General features: G+C 39.3%; 1 protein-coding gene across 1 annotated transcript in view; it reads left to right on the top strand.

The window, feature by feature from the left end:
* The first annotated feature begins 4,350 nt into the window (after positions 1–4,350).
* LOC145987576 (solute carrier family 15 member 2-like) overlaps positions 4,351–24,544 on the top strand; it is a 42,659-nt gene continuing 22,465 nt past the window's right edge. The window contains exon 1 of the mRNA XM_083121924.1: positions 4,351–4,560. Coding sequence (XP_082978050.1) covers positions 4,468–4,560 — 93 coding nt within the window. The 5' untranslated portion in view covers positions 4,351–4,467. The remainder of the gene's footprint in view (positions 4,561–24,544) is intronic.

The following is a 24,544-nucleotide window of genomic DNA, read 5'->3' as shown; positions in this document are numbered from 1 at the left end:
ATAGGGTTCCGACGTCAGTATTCGAGTTTTTTTTTTATTCATGTAATTTGTTCCATATGTTGCTGATTTTTCGTATTCCTACGTAGTGAGTATTTAATGCTCTTTGGAGAGATATCTTGATCAGAATGTTAATTTTATTCCAAATTGTTCGAACAATTTACTTACTCCATATCAAGGAACTCCCCTCAAAAACCTTAAAGAGGAATATAGAGGTTAACTGCCTCCCCCTCCCCACCCAAAAGAAAAATGTGCCCTGCCTGACTGAAAAGGCACGCGCCGCCCCTGATAGAGAGTCTGTTTTGCACCATTGTAGACCTATGGCAGTTTTTAATAATCTTCATTTTTGAGAATGATCTTTCCTCGGTAGCATTGGGGATCATCAGTGACAAATATGCTTTTCTAATCTTGACTAACGAAAATAACGATTTTACATTAAGGACAACATTTAAAAAGCAAACGTCCAAAGAAGAAGCTGTTATCGATATCAATCGTTTATTATATTAAACTTTTGGTTTTTTCTGTCCGAGATTGCTCTCACACAGGCATGGGCGTCCGGAAGGGGGCCAAGGGGGAGGCCGTGCCCCCCCCCTTGGAAAAAAAGTCAACCAAAAATTATATATATTTGACATATAATTTCATTTCAGCCACAACAATATGTATTAATTATTGTATGAATATGATAAATTCAAATTTAAGCAATAGTTTTTGAGGAAACAATACTATTATTGGGGAAATGTGCCTTGTTTGCCCCCCCTGGAAAAATATCTTCCTTGCCCCTCCATGGAAAACATCCTGCAGACGTCCATGCACACAGGCCCCTGGCGGGGCCCGCTTCGGGGCCCTAAAGTGGCTGCTTTCTTTGCTTTATGGTTAATCCGGCACTGATCATTCATTAAGTTCAAGTGCAATTGGCCAGTCCTAGTGACGTAATTTGACAGAGACAATAAGATCAGATGACGTGTACGTCAAGGTGGAATTTATGCAGACGGTGACCGTCGATGATATTGAACTGAAGTCAATTTCAGGCCCGTGGTCTAGGGGACGTGAAGCCTAGGCAGCCATCCACAGCTCTTTTTTTTTAAAAAAAAAGACAAACAAATATGCGACGGAGAAATTTACACTTGGCCAGTGGCGTATCCTGGATTTTCATAAAGGGCATGCTGTACACAAATTTTTTAAAACATATATATTATGGAATGGGGGATAGCAATATACATATTCAATAGTTGACGATTTGCACATTAACATTACTAAATATTGCACAACGTATAAAGTAATAAAATATGGATAATAAAGTTTAAAACTCACCATGTTTGATGTCTGATGTGGCAGTCTTCATAAAATTATAAAATCACTTGATATTTATAAACAGTTTATATATACATTGGAGATTCACAATTTAGGTTTGTTTGGCTTATGCAAATAACATTATAGTAGAGGCCTAAATTACAATCAGGAACCAAAGACCAGACTTAATTAAAATAATTTAAATGTAAATTCTGCTCTTCTGTTTTGAGTGCTAAATTTCCTTATAACATCTTCGTAAAATGAGGGCAATGCTTTAATTTTCAGAAGCAGCTCTTTTTCAATGGATAATATACCAAGCGCAATTAATATTTCTTGCGATTGGTTTGCTCTAATATAATTATTAATTCTTCTTAATGCTGAAAAAGATCTTTACACTGATGCAGTTGAAGATGGTATTGACAAAATGAGTGTAGCCAACTTGTAAGTTTCACTTTAATGTTATGAATATTGTTCGTGTTCATATACAACTTTATTTTCAAACCCGGGGAAAGAATAGAGAGCAATCAACTCATTCTTTAGCTTTACAAAGTCACATAATAATAATCCTGTATCATTTTCCGTCATTTTTTAAAAATATTTCGGGAAAATACTGCACTAAGTCATGTGGAACTTTAAAAGAGACCCAGATATAAAAATAAACCAAACTTTAAACTAAATATGCATTGCCACCTCTTTGTTCAACGAAACAACAAGCATACTTTCTCTGTAGCTGTCACCTCACCGCATGCAGCCAACGCGATATTCAGGCATTGTGAGGCAAGAATTAACGCGAACAGCGCTTGCCCACTTTAAAACCTGCCTTCGCTGATGCGGTCCATCCCACAGCTTGCTCTGCGACGACATTAATGAGTATTTCTACATTCTAATTTCTTCATATAGGAGAAGTATTTATTTTACACGAGAACGCTTAACTAAGCTTATATTACATTTCTTGGATCTGAAGTGAAAGTAATAATTCTTTTCCCACAATTGACGTATGCGCCGCATGCATCGAATGCGCCCAGCAGACGCCTCTGCAACTTGGCATAGGTATTTTTCCCAAAGTTGTACTAATAATATACATTTTAAAAAAAATGTTCTTCAAACTATAAGACAAAAACTGAAATATTCTTAGATATGCAATTTAAAATAAATCATAAATGCAAACTACGAATCTTTAAATATAACCTATATTATGTTTTAATGAGTTTTCTTTGTTTCCTCATTTCAAAAATTGTAGGATGTAATAATCACAAACCATGACATAAGAAGAAAATATCGAAAGACGCACATAAAATGTCAGTGCTTGATAGTGCGAGCGGGGAGGGGGGAAGGCAGTGGCGTCTCGTGGCCTCAAATTTGGGCGGGGCTTATTTTTTAAAGAATTTAAAATATAATGACAATTCACATGAATTACAAAAAATAGGTATTTTTTTCTTCTAGACTACAAAACTGGACTTACTTTTTTGAAAGAATTTAAAATGTAATGACAATTCACATGATTACAAAAGAAACAGGTATTGTTGTGAAACATACCTTTCTACGAACGTTGACTCCTGTTCTTCTGCTCAGCAAATTTTGTTATTACTTTTTCGTTGAAGCCCTCTATGTTTGAAATGTATTCTATCTCTATTGTAAGCAAGTGCCAAGGCATTTGGTCTGTCTTGTCCCATTGCATTTCTTAAGCAGGTTTTAATACGTTTCAATGTGCTGAAACATCGTTCAGATTCAGCTGTTGCCACTGGAGTTATTAAAACTATGTTTGTCATTTTTACTGTTTCTGAAAAGGTACCCTCTAAATAATTTTAAGTAAAATATGAATGCAATCTACTGATAGAGTTTATGTTTTTCAACTCTTCACTACAATAAAGAACACGAAGTTCTCTCTTTAGTTTTCCCTCTTCTATGAAGGGATAATAAATCTGGGAAGATGCCTCTGTTTAAAGATTGTTCTCTTTCATTATGTCCTCGTAGAGCAAGTTCATGTCGACCACAGAATTTTAAGCAATCGATAATTCTATTTAATATATGCCTATTTTTCCGGACAAATCATTGTGTATTGTAATTGACTGCCTATGTCCTTCATCAATTTGTGTTCGCACATCAACCCTGCCAAACTCCCTCAAACATAGCGAATGAAAGCCACCAAAACACTACAGAACAACACGCGAGATCGAACGCGACGCAACGGAAGTAGCCCCGAATCAGCACTCAAATCCATTGCACTCTCCCCTCCTCTCTCTGCTAGCATGTGACCTTCACTGCGTAGGTGGGTGTAGGCCACGGAAAGCAATAATTCACATCAATGCCGCTAGGAGCGCTGTCGTATCCATTGCAATAGACGATTAATTTACGTGGGTAAAAATCGCCTTTTAAAAGACTGTGTGATAGTTATGCGTTATGGTGATTGATAATTACGTGAATACGTCCGTTTTTCTTTAGGGGCTAAGCCCCGGAAGCTCCAAGGGACGAGACGCCACTGGGGGAAGGGAAACCACAATCCTGCCTAGGATTAATTTAATTTAATTGTATGTTGTATTCTTTATTATAATTTTAAATCTGTATACTGAAGCAAAAAAACAAGGGATAACAAAATAAAACAAAATGCAAACTGACGTCCTAGCACATCATATTAGAAGCTAGGGCAATAATGATTGATTGATTGATTTGCTTAATTTTACTTCGATTTTTGTGCCATTTTGGCTAATTTGCGAAGATGAGGATGATTGATGACATGATGTAATTGATGAATGGACATTCAAAAACATTCATGTCTATACCGTGATTCGAACCCGGGACGCCTGGCGTCGTAGCGCGATGTTGTAAATATCCTGCCTAGGGCGCCAAAATATCTAGCTACGGGTCTGCTCAATTTACTTCATACTCTTTGATTAACTTGCGTTGAATTATTCTTTGTAATATCGAAATACAGAAGCGGTGTCGTTCTTAGAACAAATTGAAAGACGAGCGTTGTTAATGACGTAAAATTGGCATAATATGGGAACCAATGAAATATGTCTATATGGTATTGTCAAACCGTGTTAAGCTAATCAATCGTGAGGCTAAATGTGTGAACGAAAGTACTGAAAAAGTATAAGAGAGCAGTTTATATTTTATATATTACTTTTTCATTATGTGAATGAATTAATTGTATGAGTGCTCGAGTTTCTGTTCTGAAAAATGGCCGATCAGATGGAAGTACTTCCAGATGCAGAGCATCCCCCTGAGGAAGGGACAGAGGGCGAAGATGAAGAGGAAAAAGCACTGGGACCTGCAAGTTGATGAACATTAGTTAATATATTATTTGATTTAGAGTAATAGCTAGCTCCTTGCTAATTAATAGAACGACATATTTACGTATATGCAAATTCAAATACATCTTTAATGGAGTGCTGCAACGGGCGACCCAAGGCACCCAATTGTCAACCTCTTCCTCATAGTACACGCCGGCAACGACAATGAGCAGGCTAACGAGGTTCTGTCGCCTGTACTGACCGATGAGATTATCTCTTCATCCATCTCAACACCAGTGGCGACGATTAGGGGGGACAGTTGCCTCCCCACCTCCATTTGGCCCACATTATGGCCTCTTAATGCTAAACCTTGTCTACCAAGACAAAGTAAACGGTAACAGTTCCGATTGTTTTATGATCTTTTTTTTTTCAAAATTTCCTAACAGGAAGACTAATTATCGTAAAATTTTGGTAATCATTGTCACAGGAAATTTGAACATTCCTTAAAGTAATGTGCACGGTTTGGATTTCGAAAAAAACTTATTTATGTTGAAAAAAATAACTTAAAAATTACCTAACACTTCCCATGGACAATGTATTTTACGTTGACAAGCGACTGTTACGGCTAAGTATAATACACTAGTGGGAATTAATGGAAGTAAATCGGAACCTTAGTAGAATGCATTTAAGGACTTTATTTTAATGCTAAGAGAACCAAACCTGGCCTGCCTAACCTAACTACGAAAGCATATATTGAACAAAATCTTAAGTGATTGTTGAAACTCCGCAGTATGTGTTAACAGAAGCAAATCGAAATCGAACTACGTATGTTAAAATTGCATTCGTAGCATGACGAAATCGCAAGAATACAAAAGGAACTTGGGCCAAGTAAACTGTCCTTGCTCCCCCCTTTTCACCGAATCGCCGCCAGTGCTCATTACCATTCTTCCCCATCGACGCGATTAGCCAAAAGTGGCAGAAGTAACTAACTCTCTAGCCTTCTTAAACCCGAAGGTTTACACAAGCCTTCCATCTGTATCTATCTTGGAAAGATCAATCCAATATTTTCCATCCTTACCGATTTCCTTTAGGTCTATCTCAACACTATCGCTCCATCTTCGTCTTGGTCTCCTACATGTCTCTTACCATCAGGCTTCCAAACAACTCTTCTTTCCTCTCCCATTCGTACCACATGGCCTTCCCATCTAAGTCTTCTTGATTTAATTATTCTAATAATATCTGGACAGGTAAAACAGTGAACAAGAAACTAAAGGGGAGGGGGTTGCTTCCTAACCAGACCAAACACAAATCGAAACGGACTCCACCCCTAAAAAACACTGAGCATTAGTGTTGCCCACGAGACGAGACTTTGGTCTGTCTCGTCCCGTCTCGTGAAAATGCTGTCTCGACTCGTGTCTCGTCTCGAAAATATTCGTTTGTCCCTTCCCGTGTCTCGTCTCGAAGTGTCCTGTCCCGTCTCGTTTTGTGTCGTCTCGTCTCGTAAAAGTGATCCGGGATATCATGCCAACAAAAGTCAAAAGTAGCAGAAACACAATATTTTTCCGGAAAGTGGGATAAAGCTCCAAATATTTTACCCATTGCGGGGTGAGAATAAATAAGGTTCGTTACTCATGAGGACATTAATATTAAAAATGCGATTTCTTGGTTACTGATTGCTAGGTATCTTATGAAATGTACCTTGTGGTTTTTCTTTTTTCTTTCTGAATGTCGAACTTCCGTGCACTATGAAAATTTACATTTTTTCTTTAAATTCTAAGCTTGGCGCTGGGAGCAACAAAAATATTTTTAATGTGTAGTACGAACACAAAAGACTATTCAAAATTGCAATATGTTACTTAGTATATTACAAATAGAAAGCATTTATTGTTCTTAATATTGTTAAACATCTCCTTCTATGACATATGTTTCATAAAGTGTTTCTTTGTGATATTGTGCTGTTTCTTATGTTCAGCTTTTGACGCACATACTTGTTTCTTTTTCCATTAGCCTCTAAGCCCGATACCACCACGCCTTGATAAAATTTACCCTTCGGCAGGCACACATCTAGAAATATATGTCGGGGGAGGGTGTCCGAGACAAGTGTTTCAGAAAAAATGATAACATTAACGACAACAATCAAGAAATTTTTTAAATTATTACATTAATATAATTCATAGGTCTATTCACTTGAATATGCAAATTAATTAATTCTATTATTATTATTATTATATGAAATGTTATAAAGACGGTACAAGAATAGTAATATAACAGCACGAATATTAGCTAATATCTAGCTTACGTGTACTTAAGATCGCCAAAATTTGCATAAAAACAGCTGTTCTGGCAAGGAAATTAATGTCAATGAATATTTGCTAAATAACAAAAAAGGATGTAAAATCCAGTTGACGAAAAGAAAAGTTCCTAATTAATATTTCTGTACATAACTCTTCATTGATACTGTCATGCAAAGCCGTATGGTCGCAATAGAATCCTTGTTCGGCAGGAATAAGTAACCCTCGATTTTGCTAAACAAATATATTTTTTTAAGCTAGAGCAAGACCCCAGGCGGATGCAAGAAGCCGTTCCTGCAAAAGTGTCTTGTTTCACGAAGCGAAGAAACGTGACAAAACCACCACGTATGGAAGGCAAACCTGCATTTTATTTTATATCGCACATTTTCAGACCCGTCTCTCCTGAAGTTATAAAAATCCAAACTTCAATGACTTTTTTAGACATGCTATAGTTGAAAAAAATATGTTTAGATGCACCAAAAGTGCATCATTATCAGATTATGCATATAACGTGTTATTGGAATCAACATATTTGTGTAAATTGGATGCCTTCCTGATGACGTAGTAATAACGTCGAGGTCTTGTAATTAAGGGTCCTCCCGTTCGATACCCAATGGAGGCACAAAGTGGACCGGATCGTACTTTAAACTGAAGGTCGGTTCTCAATTTAGCCTATTTGTAAATCAAGTGGACTTAAAAAGAATACAATATCAACGTTAAGAATATTAGAATCCACTAATTCACCCGCAGGTAAGTCAAATTTCACATATCCTTCTTCATCCTCGTTCATAGACTTCCTGTAATACTCTTGTGCGTGTGTGTTGCGTTCCACCAGGTGTGAGAAATGTGAAGAGTTATTCTTTCCCTGTACTGAGTTATTTCTTTTCATAACAGTAAGGCTAAATTCTCGTTTTATCTGAACTTTTAAAAAACGTCCAAATTCTTCTCTATCTTTAAACAACCACCCTTTCTCATGCATGTGTAAAATAATCCCACTCTGTCTCAGAAAACCTCTTCCTACGATGAAATGGCGGAAACAAGTCTCAACAATTATACATTTATGCTTAAATTTCCTATCATTTATACAAACAGTAGCACATATCATGTCCTTTGGTGCAACACTGTGAAGAGCTAATGTTACTTTACTCGTCCTAATAAATTTACTTCCAACCAATGACGGAGCCAGGGAAATGTGACGGGGGGGGGGCGGAAGGGGGCAACAAAATATTGTTGGGGGCAGTCACATTAAAACGCCCGAAAACACTACATATATAACATATATAATAATAATAATTATTATTATTATATTAATGTATGATGTTTTGTGTTTGTCCATTGTTTAGAGTGGACGTTTACTGCTTAAATTTACTTCTTGATTACGAGTTTATCTGCATATGATTCTATTTAATAATGGCATTAATTCTTTTTTATTCGTAAGTTGCGTTGTCTCTAGTGGCCATTTCAGTATTGGAAGACATTCATAATTTTATAATTCATCGTCTTTCATGAGATGAAACTACTGATATAAATATTCAAGTTATAAGATAATAATATAAATGAAGAAAAAATATGCTTCGAAGAGTTTAATTTTCTTGCAAAATGAACGTGACGTTGGTAGAAATTAATCTTCTTAAGTATTAGAAACAATGAAAGTCACTTAGTGAAGTGCAATTCTCCTGTAGGAGAATTCTGCTCTATGTGCTTTGGAGAACACATTGCCCACCTTTGGTACGTCCAGGACTTGACATTTCTTCTCAATATCAAGGACATCCATATGAGGCAGTTTGCATCCTGCATCCTGTTTCGAGCAAGCCTTTTCAAAGATTTTAAGGCCGAATAGGTTCTTTCACACGTTGCATTGGAAACTGGAATTGTTACAGAGAATACAACTAATGAGTGAACCTTGTGAAATGCCAATTTATATTTTCCTACGATTTCAAAGAAATCCATTAAGTGGAGTACTTCAGTGCCATCTTTGTAACGCAGAAGAATTTTGGGCAAAATTTGTGTTTCGCATTTTAGGGAAATGTTATCACAGGATAAAAAAATCTGAAAAAGAAATATTCTGACCCTGGCATTACTTACTCTTGCTCTATACCACTCCAACGTATGTCTGTGCTACACAATTACAGGCACCTATGGAGTTCGTGGGAAGAAGTTCTTCGACTTTGATATGTACGAGAAAGAGCGAACCTGCCCGCGATGTGTTTTGAATCGAATTTTAAGCGTAATTTGAATTTAAAGGTTCAAGTTCAATACATTTCCGAATAATATCCCCTCATTTTGAAATTAACTTCAAGAGTATCGAAGGAATTCCCTTTGTTAAGGTTTGCCTCAGGCTCATCATCTCGAAATTCAAGTCCCTGAATAGTAAGAAACCGCGATGAATCCACGACAACTGACATAAAGTGGACTTACAACACCAAATCAACCAACCAGCCAAATCTTGAATCAACTTTGAATGTATTTTACTAATTAGCATTGTCACTAACGACCCACGATTAGAATAATCTGCCCGTACTACAGACGATGTTTTGTGGTCCTCAAAATATCCGTGATGTTTTAAAAACCATCCACATTCAACGCTTTCTCCCAGTTCTTAAAACTAGTTAAAACTTAGGTTACTCGCGACGATTACAGGACGTAAATGAATGAGAAATTACCTATGCCCAGGTCAGCGCTGGAATCTTGAACGAAAGTCGCACACACACATTCGAATATATACTAAAACAAATTTAGTCAAGTTGGTATTATAAGCAGGAAAGTGATATCATGCAGAATACACCACTTTGAAAAGGTGAAAATTGTCATACTCTTATAAATGAACTCTCTTATTATTCGATATTTAATTATCCTCAGTTGGGGGGCACGGGGGGGGGCGAAGTGTCTGACTTGAGGCGCCCCCTGCCCACCCCCCCTTTGGCGTCGTCACTGCTTCCAACCCTCTAATAACTTCACTGCTGAAGCCTCAGCTTCGAAATGGAAGCTTGCGTGTCGGCGAATAATACAAAGGACCTGTTTATCTTACAAGGGGTTCACTGTCCTTCTTTCATTCAAAGTCGGCCGTTTTCCATTTCTCTCAGCTTTTCCTAGCAGCTGAAAAGAATCCTATATAAGCGTCCCTCGTATTATTGTTCCTGCAAAACTTCCTGTCGGCAATCAAAAAGCAAATTACAGAATTTTTATTGCCCCTCCGTTGCATTAACCTTCTCCTAGGTCTGGATTTATGCCACTTACCCGCTACTGGAGGTCAACCTCGCCCCTGAAGCAACGGTGTCCATTGTTCAAAGCGAAACCTCTGTCAGTGGTGAGGGGCGAAAAATAGTCTCGGAACACCCTGGCCGTAACCAGGCAGGGGGTGCGCTGAGCTCCCGCCCCCCCTTTCCTGGCATTGCTGTCAGCTTCCCTCTGAAGTTTGATAAAAAACCACTTTGTGAAATTTGTTTGGTAACGACTGAAAATGTAGACAGTAGATACTACATGTATTTTGCTCAAAAACTTGGCTAAATTCACAGAATAAAAAGAACAGATACAACATTCGTTCATCTGATTTACAGAAAGGCTAATCGGGACTGAACCCACAGTTTAAAGTGGGATCCAAATCACTATGTGCCTTCACCGGGTATCATACCCGGGACCCCTTGATTACAAGGCGACGACGCTATCACTGTACCATCGGGGAGTCCCCTCATAGAACAAAGTTCCCTCCTACGACAATTATACAGAACTTAGTTATCTTCCTTCACTTGAAATCTATTCTATTTCAGCCTCAGTATTTCGTTATTACAATCCAAGGAATAGTATTCCCCTTAAATAAAAATAAAAGCATTGGAAATAATCTTCAAACGGACGTAAAATAATCGAATCCAACCACCTGTGGAATGCCTGAGGGAAAGAACAAGAATTTTCTCAACAAAGACATTTCCGAAATTTCCACAACATTCTAATAATTTTGCAACCCGTGCAAATAATGTGTTAAAATTTTGTCATGGTTCCCTGTAAACACTAAAATCACCAAATTAGTTCTTTCCAAATTTCCCGTATTTTCTCCTCCTCTTTAGCTCTCAGCTGCTCGGAGTGGGATAATGCAAGATTATTTGTCCCTAATTATCTCCTCTTAGACTTGCTAATATCTTGGACTCCCTAATAACTTTCGCAAGAACTCCTCATCAATTTGTACCGGCATGTTTGCTACAATACTCGAAGGTAGAATTCTGTGGACCAGCGGCATGCATTCTGGGTACGCAAGGTACGCACTGCGTACCCACAATACCGTAAGAAAAAAATAATTTTCCCCACCTTCTCGGAGCATGAAAATTCAACTATCGTCTCTCCGAAACCCCTTCCACTGCCAGAAATTCTATCTTCCGTACGAGAACGCTGCTGCCTTGCCCGAGTAGCCTGGCCCTCCAGCAGTCCCGAACGTCTGCCCGAATGATCCCGATTGTGCCTTCGGTGTTGCCCGCACCCACCCCATCCACCGTGGCTTCTGCCGATTTCTAAGAGCAAAAGCTGCTGCCTCTGTTGGGTACCCTAGAAATTCGGAGGGCAATCCCCATTGGCTCCGATCAGCCCCCAACATATGTTTGGGTCTTCCCGCGCTCGTCCCACGCTGCATTTTCCTGTTCAAAGCACATGGTTCTAAGAAGCCAGGGTACCTAAGATTTTTGCAGCGTCTGCAGTGTTGGTAGTAGTCAACATACATTTTTTTTTTAATGTTTAGTTTACTAACATTGGACAGACACGCTTATTTTATTTTATTATGCGTTATAAAAATTTATTACTGACATAGAAATCGGAGCGGAAGGCAAGAAAATGTTTATCGGGAGGTGAGGGAAATGGAGTGATAGACTGAGCATTGCGTTTTACCTGAAACCCTTTTCGGCGTCGTCATGTCAATGTGTCAGAGGGAAATTATATGGACAAATTGCATGTTTCACACCATTCTCATTATCTGTCTTTCTCATTCTAGAGATCAAAATTGTATTCGTGTCACTTTGCATTTCAGCTTATGATAAGGATGGGTGTTGACTGTTGACCCGACGGCCCGACCCTGTGGCCGAGTGGTTAGCACATCGCGCTGCGATGCCAAGGGTCCCGGGTTCGAATCCCGGTCGGGCTTGGTTGTTTGTGAATGTCCATTCATCATTTCATCACTCATCCCCATCTTCGCAAATTAGCCAAGAGGCACAAAACGCGAAGTAAAATAAACTAAATCAATCAATCAATCAATCAATGTTGACCCGACGATATAAATGAACGAAAGAAAGAAACATAAACACAATGTTTACTATGGGATTCGAATGTACCCCCGCTCCCTTACGTTGCAAAGTTATGTAAATGGACGTTCTATTGTGGCCAACATATGGGTGCAAAATCATATTGGTGGTGGGCGGGGATATCTCAATCTACACACACGCGCGCATATTGTACATATATACATAATATTATTATGATATACATATTTATAATGTCATTAAATATAAAAATAATGAATTTCTAAATATTTAAAAATGCATTATTAATAAATACATAGAAAGAAATCAATTTGTTACTTTTATATACTTCAGATATTAAAAAAGTAGCAAACTAATTCATTTACTAACTGGTTTAAGATGTCAATAAATTACAAATATAGTTGGAATCATTTTATTATGCAATAGTTTTTCTATTAACATCATATTTATATTTGTCTTGCATTCTTGTTTTACTTCTATTGTGCATATTTTGCTATTGGTGTGGATCTGTTAAAGATCTCTTGAAGAGGTAGTGTATGTTTTTAATATTATCCTTCATCTTTCATTGTTATAACAAAAACTCTCCCTCCCCCCGGGAAATTTTGGTGTGGGGATTTTTGAGGCCAAGATTATTGGTGTGGGGAAATCCCTCCCTTCCCCCTCAGGACTTCGAACCCTGCCCAACGTTTATTTGAGCTTTTGAAGTGTGTTTGGATTAATACCATTCTATTCTGATGCATTTTCTACGAGAGTCCGTAATTTCTTCATTCTACAAAATATCTCGTCGACTGACAACCCTGATCCATTCATCTACAAATGTGAGTGGCTATTTCGAGGGAGGAGACACTTGTTATCGCGAGAGGTTGACGTTTTTTGTTTCTTCCGTCTTGCGTGTGAAATTTGCAGGGTTCCGTTCTTATTATTGTTTTGTCAGTGCGGTGAAGAGGCGAAATAGAATTAATATGGAATCGGGAGTTGTTGATGACGATCTGGAGAGGGTTTTTTCGTCATATAGTTATGAAAAGAAAGTGGAAATAATCCGAAATGGAAGGCCTGTTCCTGAATTGAAGGACTTGTCTCCGGCAGGAGTTACGAAGAATGGTACGCAATATGTTAGGCATTTTCAGGAAAAAACTTACTTATGTGTGTATTTCTTCCTCAACCCTTAACTAAGATATTACTTATTTAAACATTTGACTGTCCTTTCGTTCCCGTTCAATGTGCATCGCGCTGCATGAAGAAACTAATCAAGGTTGAATTGTTGAACTGCACGTTTTTTGAGAATATATTTGCGAAGCAGGTAGATAAAATATCATACAAATGTTTTATCGTGTTACATCTGAATCTCTCCGGTAGCGTTTTAAGGTTATATCTTTATATAAAAAAAATCTGAATTAGATCCCATTTCAATTCAACTAACTTAAATCATCTTTAGTGTGCATAAAGGAAGCTTAAATTCTGCTTCCTTTAACATACCAAAAAATGCGGCAAAAATCTCTTTTTTTTCATATGAATGCATTTGATACAGCCACTAGTATTGTTTTCAAAGTTTGGTAAATTATCCACTAAGGATTTCACTTACGTATTTCTCTTGCGTACCCTAGTCTAAATGCCACCGCACGCCACTGCTGTGTACGGTGTCAAGTGGATACCGTGACAGAGAAACGAAAATCGGAAGCGGAGGTAAAGCAAGGATGTGTTCTATCACCCCTGCTCTTCACTCTCTCTCTATATATATATACTATAGTGGCGTATATAAAGAGTGAACAAGCCGACATCCCCAAGGTGGGGACGACAAGGGTACTGGCGCTCCTGTTCGCAGATGACATTGTTCTGATCTCGGAGACAAATGCCGGCGTACAAAGGGCTCTGGACGGGTTGGGAAAATACAGCAGAGAATCCAAACTGCAAGTAAATCTCACAAAAACAAAAATGATGGTGTTCAAAAACGGATATGTATATGGAAAAGACGAAAGGTGGACTTTCAGAAAGCAATAATTGGAAAGGATAAAAAGAATAAAATACTTGGGACTAGTTTTCACTATGGCAGGGACATGGACAAGACATCATGCAAACGGTACAAGGAAAGACTGGGGTAATAACAAATGAAATAATGCGGACAGTATGGAAATTGGAGAAATACGATATACATTTTGTGGAAAAACTGTATCGTACATTATTAATAGGGTCAATAAGGTACGGGAGGAAGATATGGGGAGCAAAGGGGGACGATGCACTAAACAGAATCCAATGTACATTTTACAAGAGGGCTTTGCATATCAGCATGGGCACTGCAAACTGCGGCGTACTACGGGAACTTGGACTGGGAAGGAAGAAAACGTGGGGTATGTTGAGAAGGGTTAAATACTGGGCGACATTAATATCGAGAAGGGAGAACTCGGTAAAATGGCAAGCGCTGATGCAACGGGTACAAGGGGAGGAAATGGAAAGGAACATGGGCGAAAGAGATCAGAGGCAAACTGTACTAAATTGGACTGGGAGGGGGAACACGTCGACCAGGGGACATTGCACTTAATGAAACAAAGATTAGAGGACGTAGATAGGCAGGAAATAATAGCGGAATGTGAAACTAAGAGATCGCTCGAACTCCAAAGAAGGGGAGTTCCGGGAATGGGGACAAGTAGCGTACATCAAGAAGGTGAGCATGGTGGCAAGAAAGTGGTTGACATGGATGAGGCTGAGAGGATGGAGACACAATACAGTAAAAAACGAGGAAGGGAGATATAAATGCGTATTACGCAATGGTAATGATAGGCCAGAACATTTATTCTTATGTCAGGACACGCGCGTTCTGCAGGAGGAGAAGCTACACAACATAAGCTTGGAGAGAGTGTTCGAATCAATTGTAGTGCAAAGGAGCATGGAACTATTGGAAAAAGTGGGGGTGTATTTACAAACATTTAGGGGGGAAAGAAGTGCTGTAAAGAGAAGGGATAAGGAAGAGGAATAAGTGTTAGTTTACCAGAACTGCTATGTCAACATCTATACGGAATGTAACGGATAGTGTAGTCTGTAGGGAATCATAGTTATGTAATAAGAATAGATGTAGTGCGCACAGCCTATGGCTCGCACACGAGATGAGCAATAAATACTTATACAATGTTTTTCCTACTTCCTAATAACATTCACTTCTGTACAAACTTTGATGTAGAAATTAAATAATAATAATAATAATAAACCCTATCCGTCGGTCCGTTTATCTTTCCAACCTATAGAGCTGAGACTGTTTACAAGATAAATCTCTGACTCGGACACTCCACGATGTTTTGGCCTCTCCTTCCACCTTCTCTACCTGCCCTTTCACTTGATGTTATTCAGAATTGACTTAATACAAAAGAAGACTATTCTAGAGAGATTAATGATTGAATTGAATACCTAAACTTATTTTCAATACTCTTTCGAAACACAGCAATACTAGCCATTTTTTAAAAAATGTATTCCAAATTAATAATTTTATGTTACGATGGCACTCCAGATAATAAAACAATTCTGAATAACATCAAGTAAAAGGACAGGTAGAGAAGGTGGAAGGAGAGGCCAAAACATCGTGGAGTGTCCGAGTCAGAGATTTATTTATCTTGTAAACATAGTCTCAGCTCTATAGGTTGGAAAGATAAACGGACCGACGGATAGGGTTTATTATTATTATTATTTAATTTTTACATCAAAGTTTATCAACGTTTCTAATTTAAATACTTTATTCCAAGCAAAGAAGTATTTGCAACTGATTAAATATTTTGCTTTTATTTTTTCGAGACATTCGAGACAAAACGAGACTTTTCAAAAGCCGTCCCGTCCCGTCTCGAAAACGAGACGAGACAGGCATTCCGTCTCGTCCCGTCTCGAATTTCAAAACGTTTGTCCCGTCTCGTGTCGTCTCGTTTTCGAGACGAGACACGAGACGAGACGGGACATGTCCCGTCCCGTGAGCAACACTACTGAGCATATGAGGGTGGCTTCGTTACTTTAGTTCACATCACTAAGTTCGATGTAATGCCGTCCATTCGAACTTTTTCTAATTCTTTTTTATCGTTCCCGTAATTCACACGAATAAATGTAACAGAATTATTACCTGCCCTCAGTGGCGTGCCCAGGATTTTTGAAAGGGACGGGTTTACGTATACTTTTTTTTAGTAGTCAGTCTTCTTTCTTGCTATCTTTTCCTGCCTTTGACTTTCTTTTTTTATTAGGAATACAGGGCCAAAGAGGAGGATTATAACCGCAACCAACCCCCCCACCCCTTGGGCACGCCACTGCCTGCCCTTAACACCAGCCGTTCTATTCCCCCTGTCCTCATGATTGTCCATGCACAATTCCTCCAAAGAGAAGCAGTCGGCGCTTTCCTATGCTCACAGGATCGACAATTGCTCTCTCTAAACTTCGCATCTGGATCAATCGGTCGAAACAGGCTCACCCTCTCTTTCTCTCTTGGAATGACTATGGAAAACTAAATCTATTTGGATGGGAGGTCAGGAAGTAGAAACTGGAATCGCCAGTCCTCTACACCAATGGTTCTCAACCATCGCGAGACCACATCCTGTAAATTCTTTTAAAAAATAAGTCGATGCCCCAAGCCCAATAATTCTAATCGTAAATAACGTTTTATCTTTATACATTAATTAAGGTGTATCCTTGAAATTAAATATTGATAAGTAATGCTTGATTGATTTTGTTACTTCACTTTTCTGCCACTTTTGACTAATTGCGAAGCCGGGGATAAGTGATATGATGAAACAGATCAAGGGATACTCACGAAGAATAGCCATGCCCAAACCGGGATTCGAACCCAGGTACCCTAAGCCCCGCGACAAGTTAAGTTTGCAGCAACTTTTCGCCCATGTAAACCCAAACGTGAGCGCAGAATATAGTTCCGCTGCAATACTGCCGATTTTCTCAATGTCTGTGATATGAACAGCTCGGCGGTCGAGGCAAGACTCGCACGGGAGATGCTGAGCGCCCTTCTCGCGCCGTTTAATACATAAAACCTGCTGCAAACTTAACCTGTCGCGGGGCATATCTTCGTAGCGCGCTATATTAACCACTCCGCCACGCAGGTCACCAATAAGTAATGACAAAATCATAAAGAGTAATACTAGTTAGATTATATCTAGGTTTGCTGACAAATATAACATTTAAATTAATTGTTAACCACTGAGTATAATAAAATATGAACTTAATTTAATAACAACAAATTCCAATCCAATCGGGAAACTATGACTATACTGTATTATAATTATCAGTTTTCCGATTATAATATTTTTGAGTTGGTTTTAATGATACCAGTTGAAAAAAAAACAACTATAGTGAGAATATAATTATGCATTGTAACTCACCAATTCTGTCAGCTGAACAGAGGAAGTGGCAGAAGGACGTCAACTTGTAGACGGAACACTTCATACATTTACACGCCAAATATTTTTATGTATACAAAGTGTGTAGTTTTGTATTACATATTGCTGGAGAAACTAAAGTGACGAATATCAGGAGAACCTCTCGCAGCCCGGTACCGGGACGCAGTCCGGACGTTCAGAAACACTATACATTCTATTCGCCGATCTTCGAATCCATCACAACACATGACGCTCGTTCGGGAGTGAATGACACTTGATGAAGAAGTTCTTGATCGACAGCCCATTTCCCAAATTCGATCAAGACTCACTTCCTCAATACTGACCCATTATCCGGTGTCAACTCTAAATTAATAACGGCTGATAGAGGTCAGTGTTTCGCGTAAGCGTAGATCGGGCCCTGTCGCAGCCAGGGACTGCGAACCGAATTTGAACTCGAACTGAAACATGCTCCAGTTCGACTTATAGTTCGCACTCGAACCTGAACTGAAATGTTTCGCTACATTCTGGTGCACCATAACCCTCCGTGTACTTTCAGTTTCAGTTCAGTTCCGGAATGAAACCTCATTGTGAACACTTTCGGTTCGCACCCGAACCTGAACTGAAATGTTTCGCTACATTCTGGTGCACCATAACCCTCCGTGTACTTTCAGTTTCAGTTCAGTTCCGGAATGAAACCTCATTGTGAACACTTTTGGTTCGCACCCGAACCTGAACTGAAATGTTTCGCTACATTCTGGTGCACAATAACCCTCCGTGTACTTTCAGTTTCAGTTCAGTTCCGGAATGAAACCTCATTGTGAACACTTTCGGTTCGCACCCGAACCTGAACTGAAATGTTTCGCTACATTCTGGTGCACCATAACCCTCCGTGTACTTTCAGTTTCAGTTCAGTTCCGGAATGAAACCTCATTGTGAACACTTTTGGTTCGCACCCGAACCTGAACTGAAATGTTTCGCTACATTCTGGTGCACAATAACCCTCCGTGTACTTTCAGTTTCAGTTCAGTTCCGGAATGAAACCTCATTGTGAACACTTTCGGTTCGCACCCGAACCTGAACTGAAATGTTTCGCTACATTCTGGTGCACCATAACCCTCCGTGTACTTTCAGTTTCAGTTCAGTTCCGGAATGAAACCTCATTGTGAACACTTTTGGTTCGCACCCGAACCTGAACTGAAATGTTTCGCTACATTCTGGTGCACAATAACCCTCCGTGTACTTTCAGTTTCAGTTCAGTTCCGGAATGAAACCTCATTGTGAACACTTTCGGTTCGCACCCGAACCTGAACTGAAATGTTTCGCTACATTCTGGTGCACCATAACCCTCCGTGTACTTTCAGTTTCAGTTCAGTTCCGGAATGAAACTTCATTGTGAACACTTTTGGTTCGCACCCGAACCTGAACTGAAATGTTTCGCTACATTCTGGTGCACCATAACCCTCCGTGTACTTTCAGCTTCAGTTCAGTTCCGAAATGAAACCTCGTTGTGAACATTTCCGGTGCGCACCTGAACTGAAATGTTTCGCTACATTCTGGTGCACCATAACCCTCCGTGGCCTTTCAGTTTAAGTTTTGTTTCGGAATAAAACTTCGTAGTGAACAATTTGGTATTTTGGGGGCTGCCAGATCCGAATATTTGGAAATAGATAAGATCCCAAATGCCATTAAGGCAGTGTTTCTCATTTTTTTTGCCTGAGAGTCCCCCTTGACATAATTGAATATTTCTGTGTACCCCCTGAATTCTCAATATTTTATATACCTAAACATTGTATGAAATAAGTGTGAAAAATGACACCAAACACGAACTCATTGCTTCCAATACGCTACATAATAATATGGATACGTAGTTATTACTTCTGAGTGGCAATATGTTTGTAATTCGTATATCTTGGTCGTGTTTGGTGTCATTTTTTATATTTTATAGCCCAGATTTCAATTATAACAAAATAAATGTAATATTGTTACAACATAAAAAAATAACATTGTTGATTCAAATAGTCAGTAGGTGACTCACTAGTCACTACGTCCGTCCGGTCCAGTTTCTATTGCGTCACCACCTGTAGGAAGGGAACAGGAAGTATGTATTTTCCAACAGTGCCTTACATCGCATTGCATTCCCGTTCCCAACCAATCACGTGGCCTCCTACCCGACTGCCATGCCATCAAACTGTTTAAATCCAGGTACTATAAATAACCCTGTTCATACAAGATATTAATCAAATCCACATTGGAATCGTGTTTTTCACCACAGCTGCAGCGCAATTCAAGAAACAATTCTCATATCGGCATTGTCCAAGAGTGGTGGTCATTGGTTCTGCGGTCACGAAAGAAGTTTGATCGACACACTGTCGGCTTAAACCACAATACATTTTCTTTCAATGGGTAACTGGGGAAGGCAAGTGCAATGCGCATTTTCCCCACTTTTCATTGTGGTTACTCTTGAGAGGGCGCATTTTCCCACTTCTATTGCGAGAGCGCACTTTTCCCGGACGCATTTTTCCCGACACCGGTGGTTTTGGCTGCACCTGCCACCCAGGTAAGCGTGGAGCGGTTGTTCTCAAGTGTGAAGTTTGTAATGTCAGATTTGAGGTACAACCTTTCCTCTCCAGCACTTGATGATCTCATGGTCTTGCGGACGAATGCTTTATTCCAAAAGCGTTCTGATCAGCACTTGCCAACCTTAAACCAAGATGAAAATTCTTTCAGTTCCTCTATTAGCTCCAGTAGTGTTTACGAGTTCGTCGAGGAGGAAGGTCAATAGTCATTGTTTTTAATGCTCACATGTTTGCTGTCGTTTTTCATAATTCTCGTTTGGAAAGACATTTAAAAGATTAACATTGTAAGATTTATGTATGACCTAATTTCCTTTTTTATTCAAAATTTAAATAATAGCTGTTAAAGTGCAAATACGAGGTTACATACGAGGAGGAGGAACTCGTACTACAAAATTATGACATGTATCATTTACAATCAACCAAAGTTTGTGAAGCATATTTTTAAGTGATTTTTCTTTAACCCATGGTTATTGTAGGTGTGAAAATATCCATCGAGGATAGATGCTTATTGCGTTTTTCATAAATTAACAGTTCATACACTATTTTATTTTAATTTTCTATTTTCAGGAATTCAGAAAACCAAACAAAATTATGTAATTACATACAAAAGAGTAATACAAAAGAGTAAATGCCATTTTCCATGAATTGGAAAATTTGCTGCCATAGGAAAATCTAATGTGTATTAATCTTATTGATGTAGTTTTGCGCGAAAATGGACACACTTATGAAGCTAGCCACAGCTCACATAGAATTGTATCTGTTTTATTAACTACAGTTTGGTTGCTGTACTGTGATGACATACGTTACTTTCATAAATGTATTTGTTTAACTACAATTTGGTTACTGTACTGTGATGTCATACGCTACTTTCAGAAATTAAAAAAGAACAAGAGTTTCCTTATCCTCTATTGTAAAAAAACAAATAACAACAAAGCTGGAACCTGCCATGGTTGCCAACCCATAAGAACTTGTTTGTTACATCTGCACATGTGTTTATGTGTGAACAAGTATGTTGAAAACTGAAAACTTTCATTCCGGGCCAAACTGGAAGTGAAAGTTCAGACCATCCATTTACAGTTCGGGTAGATATACTCCGGTTTCGTTCCAATTTTAGTTCGAGAACTAAAAATGAACAGAAGGGTTTCATTCCGGGCCGAACTAGAAGTCCAACCTCAGATCATTCTAGTTACGGTTCGGATAGATATGCTCCGGTTTCATTCCAGTTTCAGTTCGAGAACTGAAAGTGAACCGAAAGGTTTCATTCCGGGCCGAACTGAAACTAAAACCCCAGATCATTCCAGTTGTGGTTCGGACATATATACTCCGGTTTCATTCCAGTTTCAGTTCGAGAACTGAAAGTGAACCAAAAGGTTTCATTCTGGGCCGAACTGAAACTAAAATCCCAGATCATTTCAGTTACGGTTCGGATAGATATATTCTGGTTTCATTCCAGTTTCAGTTCAAGAACTGAAAGTGAACCGAAAGGTTTTATTCCGGGCCGAACTGAAACTATAACCTCAGATCATTCCAGTTACGGTTCGGACATATATATTCCGGTTCCATTCCAGTTCAGTTCGAGAACTGAAAATGAACCGAATGGTTTCATTCCGTGCCGAACTGGATGTAAAACATCAGATCATTCCAGTTCTGGTTCGGACGTATACATATACTCCGGTTTCATTCCAGTTTCAGTTCGAGAACTGAAAGTGAACCGCAATGTTTCATTCCGAGCCGAACTGAAACTGAAACTGAAAGTAGGTTTCAACTGCAGTCCCTGGTCGCAGCTGTGGAACCATGCGATTGACTCGAAACCTTCCCAGATATCGCTGCTTCCTTCACAACAGACGTAGCTTCATTACGTCAGCGTGATATTTAAACAGACGGGGGGAGAGACTGATTGATTGATTTTCTTTATTTGAAGACTAAAATTTGGTAAACGCTGTAAGTGCCACAATAATTCAAACACCGTTTTCCACGTTAAACTGTGAAATGTGCCATGCTTTATAATGTGCTAAGCGTGAAATGTGGGTGGTAGCCCTCTAAGTAGTTCAAAGGGCGTGTAAAGAGGTCACTAGTGTGCACGTTCTTACGGGCTGATGTGCGGAACGATGCGATTTCCCAACACTTTCGCTTTTGGCGTGCCACTTTTGGTTAATTCGCAAAGATGGGTATGAGTGATGATGATGAACTTGATGAAACATCTTTGCCCAGGTCTGGATTCGAACCCTGGATCCTTGGCGTTGTAGTGCGACGGGGGGGGGGGCTGCACTCTGCCCAGAGAATCTCAGGAGTAAGCAAACGAAAATAAGTCTCAAGTTAAAAAAAACAACTTTTCTTCGAGCAGGCCTCATCTCCAGGAAGGTATCAACTCGGGTAAAGCCCTTGCACCTATCGACCTGTTGGATGAGAATGAGTCATGGTAAGAACGTTGAAAACCTTTTCCTGCTCCCCCTACCCCCTCAAATAGGCGATAGTAAGGCTCAAGAGTTCAATAAACTACCCGATCTCTAACTACGCACTGATAATGGTTAGACTGGAGAGTTGAAAGAACTTACCGATCTCTAACATGACTGAGTACACAATTGTCACGTAAGTACGAGGGTCACTATTTATATTTTGAGCCTTGGCAACACTGATTGAAGTTAGGCGCGATTTGACGTTTGAACGGAATCGTCTGGCATTATTGACCATAACGTACTTCAAATGTTTTGTCAATAGCTTGATTTGTGTTGTTTATGTTGCCTTGGAGATTGCGCGACAACAATAAAATGGAATTAACTCGTCAACATTTTCGTGCGATGATTTTGTACGATTTTCGACGTGGATTATCAAGACAAGAGTGCATCGATCAACTTACTTCCACATTTGGCGATGAAGCCCCATCCTTTGCCACTGTGAAACGCTGGTATAACGAATTTAATCGTGGCCGCCATTCGCTCACCGACGAGATTCGCGAAGGTCGTCCAAAATCAGTTGTTGTTCAAGAAAACATTGATGCTGTGCAAAACCTAATACTGCAAGATCGTCATGTGACAAACTGTGAGATTGAGGCAACCATAGGCATTAGTTCCACCAGCATATATAAAATATTACATGATCATTTAGCTGTAAGAAAGTATGTTCTCGTTGGATCCCACACAATTTGACAAAAACTCAAAAAGACACTCGCGTCAATTGGTGCAAACAAATGCTTAATAAATACAATCGTGGTGCTTCAAAAGACGTATATAAGATTGTAACAGGTGACGAATCATGGATATATGCATATGAGCCGGAACGTAAACAGCAGTCGACTGTATGGGTGTTTCAAGATGAACCCAATCCAACAAAAGTTGTTCGCGCTCGAAGCACATCGAAACAAATGGTCGCCTGTTTTTTCGGGAAAACTGGTCATGTGGCAACTGTGCCTTTAGAGGAACGTAGAACGGTACACAACAATTTGTTTGCCAGAGGTCTTCGGTCAAATACGGAAAACAAACAAACGCCGTCGGATCATTCTTCATCAAGACAATGCCAGCTGTCACACATCTCGTCTAACAACCGACTTTATGAACAGTCAAAAAATCGAATTGATGGGTCATCCGCCATACAGTCCTGATTTGGCACCCAATGACTTCTTCTTGTTCCCGAATGTCAAGAATAAATTGCGTGGACAACGATTTTCGTCGGCGGAAGACCATATTATGGAGGTGTCTCAAGAAGATTGGAAAAACTGCTTTGACAAATGGTTCGAACGAATGCAAAAGTGTATTGACCATAAAGGAGAATACTTCGAAAAACAATAAAGCAGTTTTCAATGCCAAATTCCTGTTTTTTCATTGTTAGGCTCAAAATATAAATAGTGACCCTCGTATGAACGAAAACAAGTCTCTGCGTAAGTAGTGATGCGAGACGGCTCGACCACTGAAAACGTGAGAGGGATCAGCCAACAAAATATGTTACGTCCAGTTGATGCAAAGTAAAGTTCCTGATTGATAATTTATAAATATTATAAACAGTAATGTGATATATATTTTCTTACGTACTGCAAGTTCAAAGCCGTGTGATCCCAATGTAATCCTTGCTTCGTGTAAGACGAAAGGAAATAAATAACTGTCGATTAGCAAGAAATGCTAAACAAGAACGTATATTTTGATTATTTAATTTTAGTACTTGGTAAGTCTTTCTGGAGGGCCTGGACCCTCTACAAACCCTCTAAATATGTCATTTACGGCAAGCGTGGAAGAGATTGTCTACTCTAAAAAGGACTACATCGGAGATAAAAACTTCCTCGGAGAATGTCATGATAGAATGGAAAAACCTTTCTCCAAAGATCAAAGTTAGTAACAATGAGCGAAAGCCTTCGATTGGTGAAATCTGGTTAATAAGAAAAACAGTTGGTTGCACAGTCATCATCTTAATTATTTATTCAATACGTGTGTATTAGGGCATAGTGATAATAACAGAAGCCTTGTGGGGTGGTTAGCATATCATGCTACTATACCGCCAGGGGTCTGGGGTTCGAATCCCGGCATGGGCGTTTTTGTGAGTGTCCCTTCATCAATTTCATCATACCATCACCCATCTTCA

Source organism: Lepisma saccharinum, chromosome 5, assembly GCF_977018435.1.
Source record: "Lepisma saccharinum chromosome 5, izLepSacc3.1, whole genome shotgun sequence".
NCBI classification, from domain to species: Eukaryota; Metazoa; Arthropoda; class Insecta; order Zygentoma; family Lepismatidae; genus Lepisma; species Lepisma saccharinum.
Note: the sequence above shows the minus strand (reverse complement) of the source record. Positions and strands in the feature narration are given on the sequence as shown.